Source organism: Epinephelus moara, chromosome 11 (assembly GCF_006386435.1).
Source record: "Epinephelus moara isolate mb chromosome 11, YSFRI_EMoa_1.0, whole genome shotgun sequence".
In the NCBI taxonomy this organism is placed as follows: Eukaryota; Metazoa; Chordata; class Actinopteri; order Perciformes; family Serranidae; genus Epinephelus; species Epinephelus moara.
Window position 1 is genome coordinate 22407623 of NC_065516.1, and position 12500 is coordinate 22420122.

The window sequence follows — 12500 nt, forward strand, 5'->3', positions numbered from 1 at the left end:
CTCTACAATAAAATGAGAGCCCTGTTGGTCGAAGAAACGGAGCATAATATTTCTATATGTATTAATGAACGGTTAAGTTCATCACATATTCACTCTGCTCGGCGCTCTGCCACTCTGAGAGTACGGTGCTCTGGATAACCAAACGATTATTACAACATTCAGACAGTGCTCGGAATTTACGAACGGTCCAGTTAGTGCGCTCTGACACTCTTTCTGAATCAACCCCTCATATCATCTTCCTCCATTGTCTAAAACTAGCCAACAGAACTTGCTAGCTAGCTTTAGCTAATGTCTGTGGAGAATTGTTTTGCCTCCAGCTAAGCCCCGCCCACCAAAAAACATCATACTGTTTGCTAACTGTAAAAGGGACTGTGCTACATTACCTGATTTCCTCCTTTGCTACCATCAGTGATGGGCAGTGTTTTAATTAAATGTATTCAAACTATGTATTTAATTACTTTTGAGTATTTTGTTGTTAATATTTTTACTGGACAGAAAAAATAAGATGTAATTTGTAACAAAATACTTCAAGAGGTTTCATTTGTGTATTTAAAATACTTTGAATAGATTGTTGATTATTTGAGATTATTCAAATAAATTATTTTATACGTCATTTTATCCTCAGATAAGATTTTTTTTTATCTCCAGTCTTAAACTGTAGAAGAAAAACTGTACAACAACTTGCAAGTGAATCACGTTAGCATGACCTGTCGGGCACAGCCATGCGAACACTGTGAACCAACGTATTTAATTTGTGTTCCTCTGGACTACTGTTTCGTGTCTTTTGCACTTGTTGGATAGTGTGCTTGAAAAGTTGGAGATCTTAAAATTTGTACTTTCTCCACTGCACTCATATTTATTGCTTATGAAAAAAGCATCTGCTAAATGCCCGGTCTTATTTTCATCTGAAAGAACTACTGGATCACCGTGTTCCGTTCCTCTAGTTGCATTTGAGCTGGCTGTTGACTCAGTCAGTCAGTGGTTGCTTTGACTGACAGAAACCACCCAGCATGAAACCCTTGAAATTAGCAGCCTGCCATTTCCAAGGCATCCTGATTTGCCATTTCAGATCTATGATGTGGCAAATTAGCAGAGCTCATCTTTTCGATGTCGACGAGTTAAGGTCAGACCCACATTGAGGCTACTGAATACCCAATGTGATTTGATAAGCGAGGACTTGTAATTTGTGACGAGATACTATCTGATGTATTTGTGCCCGTGTCTGGCTCCCATCATATGACTGACAGCCTGCAGTGCACAGCATAGGTATACAAGCAGTGAATGAGAACAGCCTGAACAGTAACATCTCTATCTACTGATTATCTGGACCCCAAACTTTGGCAGCCCCCTACCGTTCAGCCACTTGGAGTTGTACTGGGCAGTGCGCAGTGGTGGCAGGCCGCCCAGGCTGCGGTAGATGGCGGGGTCTCGCCCGGAGAAGTCCATGGCCGTGGCAGCGTAAAGCTCCCCGCTGGAGGTGATGAGGGCGGTGGAGTTGTGGAGGGGGTTGTAGGGACACCGAGCCATCCCGCTGATCTGATCATGGATCTCTGTCAAATTTGTCAGCTGTGGAACAAAAAGAAGAGGATGAGACAGGAGCAAAAGTGGAAGAGGAAAAATAAGCTTTGGCTGTGAGCACTGCCTCGTCTGATTTTGATTATTTGCAGGAGCATCCCTTGAATTAAAAAACAGAACCGATAAGATGCATTTTCCTTTTTTTTTTTTTTTTGTTAAATAATGGATTGTTGTTATAAAAAAAACCTGCATTAAAAATATAGGACAGCGTATCAAAGGGCAACATTAACATGCAAACCGAAGAGGTCTGGTTATGTTTTGTTTGTTCCTGCCAATATGTAAATGCTGCAGACTAAAAAAAAAAAAAAAAAAAAAAGAAAAAAATACTCCATCTCATTATGTTTTGTTTGGTTTACATCTACAGTGAAGCACACACAACAATATATATGAGCAAAACCTTCAGGAGCAGCAAACATAATCAGAGAACACATTTAGAATCATTAGCAGCCGAAAACACACAAACAGAGCAGCTGCCTTAAGTCCAGTGTTAAGAAGCCGGCTGTCAAGAAAGCAATAAAATGACTAAAACAGGCTTCTTAAATCAACTTACTGTTGGCTGCAGTGTTTTCTTGGTTTAGTTTCTGATGTGTCTACAGAACAAGCAGCTGTTTGTCTGCTTATAACATTATTATACCACATCTTTAAGAAGCCTCTCTCCGGGTTCAAAAGAGGCTTGATGTGAGATGCAGTCTTCTGTGCGTTCTGCCTTTGAATATGAGGCCAAATCCAACTCTCCGCTTTTTAAAAATACTTTACAGCATGACCCTGGCTTAGCCCTGACACACTGCGCTGGTTTTCTAGCCATAGCTCAGTGACTCAGCCTTGAATACCAAAAAGGAGTTATGCATTTTTTAAATCCGAGATGTAATTATATTTTATGGCGCAAAAGTAAACACAGTATACGAGGATTAGCTCATGGTTCATGCTTCCATCCGAGTTCATCTCAGTTGTGAGGGCACATGCATGACGCAGAGCAAAAAAGATTGCACTAATCTCAGGTTCTGAAATCCACAAATGATAATTAAAGTTATTCCATGTGCAATTACTTTACTATCAATCAGGGCTCCTCCGTGGGTGCAGAGGCCCTCCGGTGACAAGTCTCGAAAGATGACTGAATAATCTGTGGACAGCTCCTCCACTCAGGAGGTGAGACTCCATTCAGCGCATGTGTTGGGGGGAACCGGCCACTTCTTTCGCCAATTTCCTGGAGCCGGTCGATTTGGATCAAGGGTTCTGTTAACTCCCGCCACCTCTGCTCCACCCAAACCACAACAAAACAGAGCAGCCCTGTCTGAGCTCTGCCCGCCTCAGATGAAAGCCTGGTATTGACAGGATTTATTCTGCGGGCCGGAATAGCTGTTTTTAGGTCAATTGGGTCATTTAGAGAAACAAAAAGAGGATTGATAAACAGATAGACTGCAGCGCATCCGTTGCATTTCGAGGAAGTGTGGTGAAAGTCGCCTCTATAGTGCACCCAGCAGCTGTGCGAGTGGGACACTGGAGTGACTCTGAATGCCTCTAATAGAGACTTTTTAGAAAGAGACAACTCACAGCTCAGACAGACTGCTGCGAGAGCCAGTTGGGTGCTATGTGTGGTGCTACTGAGACGGCATTGTGGCTGTTGGGTGAATTTTTAACTCCCGACTATGACAGGAAATCTAGCCACGAGCTTTTTCATCGGACCTGCTGCACCAGTGTGTTCATTGATATTCCACTGCGGATGGCTGTAAAATGACACATCCGAGCAGCTGTCATCTTTCAGCATGCTCATATTAAGCACAAGTTAAAAGAGCATCACTATCGTCAATGTTTTTTTTCACAAGATCCACAATCACTGCCTCTTGTCAGTGCAACAATCGCCTAATTAGTACAGTAGTTCAGTACAAAGACAGGAAACAAGGGGAAACAGTTAGCCTGGCTCTGTCCAAAGGTAAAAGTAAATGCACCTATTGGCACTTCTAAAGCTCACCAGTCTTGTTTCTCAAATCCATACAAAAACAAAAGTGTCAAAATGGTAACTTGGGGTTGCTGGTTGCCTGGCAACCTCATAGTGACGACCTGACTCCAGGATATAATGTGTTTATCAGTGAGCTTTAGAGGTGCTGGTAGGTGGGTTTTCTTATCTTTGGACAGATCCACGCTAGCTGTTTCCCCTGTTTCCAGTCTTTACGTTAAGCTAAGTTAACTGGCTGCTGGCTATAATAATAAACTTAAATATGACGTCTTTGTCATTCAGCAGTCAATTCTCATCCACAGCCGCTATATTTTACACATTTTAAACAAATACATTCACTACATAAGCCAGCTAAACTGCATTGTTTTGACTGGGCCTGAACGCTCTGCTATGCAGCTAGCGCTAATGGGAGAAGGACTTCCTGTGATTTCTCTTAAATAAAAGCTGTTTTGTTTCTGGTGAAAATCTTAGAAACACACCTGCGGCATTTTATTTGCATAACATCCTGCCTCCTGAAACCCTCGCCTAAATCAGGCAGAGTACTTCCTGTAGGTAAAGTACACGTCTGCCACGTCTATCTCCTGATGTGTGCTACGTATGTGAAAGGGAAACTCCAGAAAATGTGCGGACCTCCCCACACCCCTCTGCCTCAAAATGAATCAACTGGGATTTAATTTCTTTCATTCATTTTCTGTGACCGCTTATCCTGTTGGGGGTCGCAGGGAGCTGGAGCCTATCCCAGCTGACATTGCGTGAGAGGCAGGGTACACCCTGGACAGGTCACCAGACTATCACAGGGCTGACACATAGAGACAGACAACCATTCACACTCACATTCACACCTACGGACAATTTAGAGTCACCAATTAACCTGCATGTCTTTGGACTGTGGGAGGAAGCTGGAGTACCTGGAGAAAACCCATGCTGACACAGGGAGAACATGCAAACTCCGCACAGAAGGGTTCCTCTACCCTGGGTTCAAACCAGGAACCTTCTTGCTGTGAGGTGACACTGCAAATCACTGCGCCACTGTGCCGCTGGATTTAATTCACTCAAGCATAACAGACATTTTTTGTTCATAAAATGGTACCACAGACTCTTTTCCTTTCCTGTACATGGACCAATCATGCTGTCATAGTCACAGTATAATCATAGAGGGTGTCTACAGATATAACAGACTTAAATTTAAGACTTTTTAAGACCTTTTTATATCACCTTATATGACATTTAAGACAAGACTTGCAATGGAAATACACATTATATGTTTGTGTGTGTGTGTGTGTGTGTGTGTGTGTGTGTGTGTGTGTGTGTGTGTGTGTGTGTGTCGAACACTTGTGTAAGCACTCTTTTCATGTAAACACACTGATGTCAGTTCAAAATGAACAGTAAGGGAAAATGACAACAATTCGGTGAGTTTAAGTTTGATGTGTTTAATGTAAAAAGAAAACAAAATCTCATTGCTGTCATAAATCTTAATCATTATTGCAATTCTTCGGTCTGTCCAATGATTGTAAACAGTCATTGGGTCTGTCAGGCTGGAGGAAATTTTGCGGTAATGTGACTGAAAATATTTAAGACCTATTGAATCTCAATTGAAGACAATTTAACAATATTCGAGGCCTTTAATTAAGACAATTAAGACTGTTTAAGGACCTGGAGACACCCTGTAATAGCAGTCTTTCCTGTGTATACCAAGACATTGTGTCTATTAGCAGACTATCCCGAGTCACAGTAATTTCACTAATAAAGGAATGCATATGGAGTTTACCAGATACGAAATATATGGTTAATATTTTTAAGTGGCACCTGGAATCTTTTTATGAAAATAACATTTTAATTTTTGTCCTTTTGAATTATTATGTAAACACATTACAAATTTCCTGACAGATAACATACAGTAGTATTTTATTCCTAACTTGTGTTTGTAGACTGCACTTTTTGGTTTCTATGTAAGTAGAAATGAGAAAAAAGAAATTTATTTTTTGTTTTTTAATTGGCAAAATATTATATCTGCAAATCTTACTGCATAAATTCAGTACAGTAAGAAGTAAAAATGATTGAAATGTGCTTTTTTTTTTTTGATGACTTTTTTAAAGACATCCTCCTGGCTGCTGTTCTCATTATCCCCATCATCACCGTTATCATCGGCGATAGCACGGCTAGAAGTCAGAGAAATTAACAGCTGTTTAATCTATAACCTCCGAGCACTTATTAAACTAATAGAATATTCTGCTGCTCCTCTGTTCATCCATCATGGCTGATAGTAAATCTGTCTGAGTGTGATTCCGTTGCTGTTGCTGTGCCCGACCAGTGTTTCACATTAACGGACGTTCAGTGGGTAAATTTGACAGCGCCTGATGAAATACTGCTATAATAATGTCATGACATTTCAACTATATGTATTTTCACAGCGGTAAACAGTCATTATGAGCCTGTGACCTTTGGGTGCAGTGCTTTTGGACCAAAACAAATGTCATCATAATAGTAAACTCCTGCCGCCTCCTCCTCTGAAATCCCACAGAAGGAGACGCAGATATCTGATATGTTCTAAGGTAAGCACAACAGTCTGACATTTTAAACGTTGCTCTATACTTAACTTCAGTGGGCACTTGTCATTAGCGACAGTACGTGAAAAAGACACTTCAGTTCCCGAGAAACACGGCTATTAGCGCCGTACGCTGTTGTAATAAAAATGAAAGGGCAGCAAGTTACCAAGAAAATCTTGTGTTGCCCTCACTCTTGCAGAAGCCTGATGAAACTCAAAACTGAAGTCTGACTAAACATCCCCTTAAAACATGGGATTAAGAGCTAGATGGAATTTGTTAACGCATGAAAGAAAGAGGAGTAAAAACATTGCACCACACTGGAATTAAATATAGAAGAAGAAAAGGCAACATGACCTGAGACGAAGAATAAAAGCTAACTAACTCCAGTGACTCAGGAAGAAGGGCAAGGCAGCACAGATGAGACGAGGATATATTTACTTGTAGGCCAATGCCATGATTATCAGGAGTAATGAGCTTAAGGCACTATTTTGATTACGACGTTTAACAAGTTTGAGGAAACACGACTTCTTAAATAACCGAGCTTAATAAGATTCATCTTATAATTAGTCTACATCCCTGGCTGCACAACAGAGGAGGCGAGAGCAGCCGCACGCAAGCTAACACAATAAATCCTGTGATATCAAGATCACAGCTCCATCACGTCTTGATTAAATGTGTTGATCAACCTTGGCCTTTCCCACTGACATTGTCAGTTTGATCAATAACACTTCAATTCATATTTGCAAAGTTATCAGGCTCACCCAGCTTGAAATATCACAGTTATTGGAGGATAATGACTTATCGAGATGTGTTCCTGAGATAATATGCGTTCTTATATAGATTCTCAATATGTACTGACAAACAAATGTGAGACAGCCTATATGCAGTGGTATCATGGAGGGTATATGCAGGAATACATGTTATACCTGCCTGTTTTCTGGCAGTTTACAGTATACCCACCCATCCACCAATAAAACCATTGGAATATGTAGGACAGTGTACCCACTTCCTTCTCAGTAACCTACCTGTCTACCAAGTAGTACACTCACCTTAACAATGTGCCTATATGACCAAAAACAGCAGTGACAATTATGGATTAGCCTGCTGGTGAATTACACATTAGGCATAGAGGAGAGTATTCAAGTCAGTGAAATGACTCAGTAACATCTGTTCTTCAAGAATATCGAGCCAAGGTTTGCAAAATTAGCTATACAACACCAAAGGGGAGGGGTCTATGTTCTCAAGTTTAATATTCTGTTGACACACACTAACCCTCCTCATGTTTTAGTTTTGTAATAAACTTAAGTGACCCTTAACTTCTTTCCTAATTGGAAATGGCAATATGATTTCCTAACTCTAAAATGTTTCATGATTATTTCTCCTTTTTTACCCCCCTTTTTTAATTTGGGTGATTAATTGGATGCTATTATTTATTCTATTTTATTTTATTTTATGTCATTTCATCTTTTTTTAAAAATTTTTTTTTAATATATTTGTTTCCCAAATCTCTTTATTGCAGTTTCCTTTATTTAATTAGTTAATTAATTGGATGATTTTATTGTATTTTATTTTGCTTTATTTCATTTTTTTAAAATTTTGTTTTAATATATTTGTTTCCCAAATCTCTTTATTGCTGTTTCCTTTTTTTAATTGGTTAATTAATTGGATGACATTATTTATTTCATTTTATCTTATTTTATTTGATGTTACTTTATTTTATTTTATCTTAGTTTATTTTATTTTGTTTTATTTCTTTTTTTAAAATTTTGTTTTAATATTTTTGTTTCCCTCTTTATTGCAGTTTCCTTTTTTAATTGGTTAATTAATTGGATGATATTATTTTTATTCTACTTCATTTTATCTTAGTTTATTTTATTTTGTTTCATTTCTTTTTTTAAAAACTTGTTTTAATATAACAGTTTCCCAAATCTCTTTATTACATTTTTGCAGATGTTTAAAAGCATACAAATCATAATATACCCGTGCTAAGGGTCTATGAGTTATCCCCCATGAGAACCTAACCCAACAACTCAACTAGTAGTTCCCACAGCCCACCCATGACGCACCATGAACTGGAAAAGCACAATAAACAAAACAAAAAGCAAACAAAAAGAAAAGGGGATAAGGAAAGAGCAGGAGCTTTGCTGTCCTCAAAGTCAGGCAGAACTGTCAAGTTAGTTGTGCAATCCAGAGAGGGTCTCCATGTCTTGTTAAAGGTTTTAAGGGAGCCTTTAAGGGAGAATCTAATCTTCTCAAGTTTGATGTACATTTGGGAGTTGTTCTTCATCTCAGTGTAGAGCAGGCTAACTATTGGGGCCCTGGTAGCTCTCAGTGTAGAGCATGTACCATTAAAGCAGAGTCCAGTGAAAGTTCAAGACTCCCAGAGTCATGATTATATCTCTTAACTTATCCTAGCCCATGTCATATTAAGTGAATACAGAGCTGGAGAAAATCTTTCTCAGATTCACATTATGTGCCGTATAGGTCTGGGGAGCATAGACATGAATAGGCTGAGGCTGTTTCAGTATAACCTGTAAGGGTATTGAACAGAGGGAGGCTGCCTTTTATTGCTCATTAATTCGCCTTTCCATTTATAAGAGGACGAATGTGTTGTTTTTTATTTTAAAATTATATATTCTTATTTTAATGTTTAATTAGCCATCCTGTTCAGAGTGCTGGGTTGGAAAATGTCAGATAATAAAAAGGGACGAGCACAATGTAGCTTAGTGCAAAGACAGAAAATGCCAAATTCTGGGACCTAAAGCCTTTATGACATAAATTAAGAGTAAAACAACAGTTAAACCTACAGTCAGTGTGTTTTGTATGAGATAACATTGTAATAATAGCAAACAGCTAGCGGATGAGGTTGCTAGCTGGAGAACTAGCTCGAACACTGCATTTGGTTTATAGCTGTCCTCAACATTATGCATAATGACTTCACTTGAAGAAATAAAGATAATTAGCATTTGTGAGAACCTAGTCAAACAAAAGTAGCATGGTAGAAACAAAGAAAAACTGTGCTGTTGTTTGTACCGTTCGGTTGGTGCAGATGGGTGTGAAGGCGTTGGTTCCACAGGTGAACAGCCTGTTCCCGTTCACCAGCAGCACCCTGATGTAGTTCTGGCACTCCTCCTGAGGAAACACACCAGCAAACAGTTAGCAGCGACGACATTATCTATCCATTGACAAGCAGCAGCATTTAGGCAGAGGGACAAAATTACACTTTATGCCAATAAATGAGACAAACACCTGCATCCACGGGAGGGCTACTCTGAAACGTGGCCAAGCTTGACAGAGTCAAATCAAGGCTAATGCCTGCACGGCTTAGCCACGTCACATCTTAATTCAACAGGGACCAGATTTGGAGAGGGATCTGGATGAGGTGGGGAGCAGATAAATGCAGCGGGCGTGGGAGAGGACCACTCAGGATTGGTTTAGAAAATTGCCTCGGCTTTGTTGTGCGGTCAAAAAGTGAAATGAAAGCGTAGCCTCTCATATGCTTCATTAAAGCACGTTTCTTTTTTCGGCTGCTCTCTACATTAATCAATCCAAACCACTTTTCTCTAAATTATGGTGAAGTACACGTTCACCACTCTTTTCTTGGCTTGCTCCTCCTTTGAGGTTTTGGCCCGGGTTTGAAGCAAACCGCTCAGCACTTGGTTAAAAGCACGCGGTGAATAAAGTGGGACAGACGTGGTGAATGATTGATTGAATGATTGATTGCCGCTCCTGAACTCTCAACACTGCCGTCAGGCTTTCACGCCGCTTTACTGGGGATTTCCATCAACAAAACTCATAGCAAATGAAACAACAGCAGTCAGTATTCATGTCAGAGAGTGGCATTTGTTTTTGTCCTAGGACAAGGTAATAAACTTATAGCGTCCCCTCCATCTGAAAGGGGCCACGGCTGGGTTGGGACCCTCGTAGAAATTTAAAACCCTGTAAATCTGCTAGGGTCTGAGCCACTCGAGGTGCCCAGGGCGACACCATCTCCCCCTCCTCCCCCTCTCTAGGGTCTGATTTAGGAGTGGAGGGCACTGTAGGAGAGATGGAGAGAGGACGGAGGGGAAGGACTTTTATTCCCCCCTATCAAGATGAAGGTTGACTCATAAAACAACTCGTTTCCTGGTGCTAAGCACAGCCTAAGTATGTGTGTATGTGTTCATGCGTGTGCCTGTTCGAAACAGTGAGTGTGTAGTAAAACTTGTTATGTACGCCTATATATCTGTGCTGATTGTACAGCTCGTTGTGTACTGTATATGTGTGCACATGGGCGCAGGAGAAGGGGGGTTGGTAGTGAGGGGTCTGCATAATTCAATTCCTCTCTGCAGCTTGTGTCTACGGTAAATAACGGCATATTTAATATTTGCCTGGCTTAACAGTCTTGACTTGTTTACGAAAACTTCCTGACAAATGTTCCACGTCTGTACTGTAATACAGAGGCTGTTATGCTTGGCTCTCGCATTATAAAACAAAACAGAGGCAGCAATCAAGTCCTGTCAAGTCAATTTAACTCTCCTTTCTTCTCCTGGTTGAAATAAATCAAATACACAAGAGAAGAGCGGACGCATGCAATGGGAAAAAAAAATACAATCACTTGTAAATTCACTCAAAGCACAGGCACGGTATCTGTGTAATAGCTTAAGCGATGGTATATTGCTGCGCGCTGAGCTAGGTAATAAACCATCGAAAGCCCTGTCAACTGCAGGAGAATGAAGTCTTTTAATGCTATTCTTAGTGTACATCACAGGAGCTGATCCTCAGAAGGGAACAGTGAGCAAAACAGTTCGACTCTGGGAGACAGCATCGACTCTCAAGGACTGAGGTAGCTTTGGTCTGTAATTCACAACAGCTATCTTGTGCTGGCCAGCCCGTGCATGCCTATTATGGGTCCCTAACCACCTTTCACAGGAGGATAAATACACAGCGGTGCACACACAGGCAGGGATCAGGGCTGGGCAGTTCACCTTCAAGTGAAGTTCAGCTCTAAACCAGCTGTTTAGACAGGAGTATGCCAGCTAACCACATACAAAAACATATGCTCCTGCACCAAAAGAAACTACAAAAAAAAAAAACAATAGGAACTCCCTTTATGAAAGGCCTTTAAATAAGCTGTGGTTGGGGAAGCTTTCAACTTCACAACATGTTGATTTATATCCTTTTTGAGGACAGTCCCACATACAAAGCAGGGATTCCCAGTGAGTCTATATGTTAACACCGAATAAAATGCTCCATGTTGCTTTCAGGCTTCAATATGTTTCATCATAACTTGACTTTTTTTTATTTTAGCGCGCCATTTGATGTGCTCTTTGGAGCTGATTCAACACAGCCTGTAAAAATGAAGGCAGATCTGCGTTTTGTGTCTTTAAGATAACATTTTTTTTTCCCGCCGTTATGCGGCACTGATTGACTGGTGGGAAAGTCCAACATCTGGGGCCGTCAGTTCCACTGGTAGACAGCGTTCACTTGTGTGTTATTTTTGCAGATAACCAAAACCACAGGAAAAATGTTGAGCAGTCATGAGCTGGTTTGAAGGCTGAGGCTTTGCAATTTTGCTTTCTAGTTAGTAGTTGTTTATATTATTCTACTATGAAAAGGGAACTCTTACTCCGAGAAAAAAACCCAGGGTCAGAGTCTGAAGAAAAACCCTTGTGATGTCAACAAGGTTACCATGGATTTAATCTCTCTATACAGATATCTGCCTGTGCATGCAGAATTTATAGGCAACAGTATAAGATTTTGGAATCAGAAGTGTTAGTTCATTTGTAGTCCAGGTAGAATTGACCAATCATGCTTGAGTGACAGGTAACCAGTCGATGTGGAGTGTAAGATGTGGAATGCATTGGCCGAAATGCAGTCTCAGAACCTATCAACTATATCCTATAACGACAATATCACTTTATATTAGCTGTTTTAAAATGTATCTGCTTTCATATGCAGATAACTGTTTGTAGAGATTAGCCGAAAAGGCCGATGCATAAAAGAGGAAGTCTTGGCCTTGATATCCGCTTGCCAAACCAGAACCCCCAAAATATTGGCCGTTGCCCCTAGAGGCTTTATCATCATCAGACCGATAGTCCATGGGTTCTGAGATTTCTTGGGTTGGGCTTGAACATAAAACTTTTAGCCATGTTAGCGGCATGGCTCGAGGACTGCTAATGTCAATGGATGGGTTCGTCATTCCCCTGACTCTCTCAAAAATTTTAACTTGTCCAACTTGGTTTATGATCAAATACCTGCAAAACTAATGACATTCCCATCATCCTCTTCTGTATATATTGTTAAATTGTATGTTTTTAATGCTGTATTGTGTTGTGTGTCTGTCTGTACCTATTTTCAAGAGAAGCCAAAGACAAACTTCTACCGAGGTGGACAATAAAATGATCTATCTATCTATCTATCTATCCTCAGCTGTACTTTGTATT

General features: G+C 40.3%; 1 protein-coding gene across 2 annotated transcripts in view; it reads right to left on the reverse strand.

The window, feature by feature from the left end:
• The window catches only part of sema5a (sema domain, seven thrombospondin repeats (type 1 and type 1-like), transmembrane domain (TM) and short cytoplasmic domain, (semaphorin) 5A), a 184021-nt gene that overhangs the window by 86243 nt on the left and 85278 nt on the right, over positions 1-12500 (reverse strand). For both annotated transcript variants that reach the window (XM_050056268.1, XM_050056267.1), the window contains exons 6-7: positions 9109-9207; positions 1353-1566 (exon numbers count right to left, since the gene is read on the reverse strand). In XM_050056268.1, coding sequence (XP_049912225.1) covers positions 1353-1566; positions 9109-9207 — 313 coding nt within the window. The remainder of the gene's footprint in view (positions 1-1352; positions 1567-9108; positions 9208-12500) is intronic.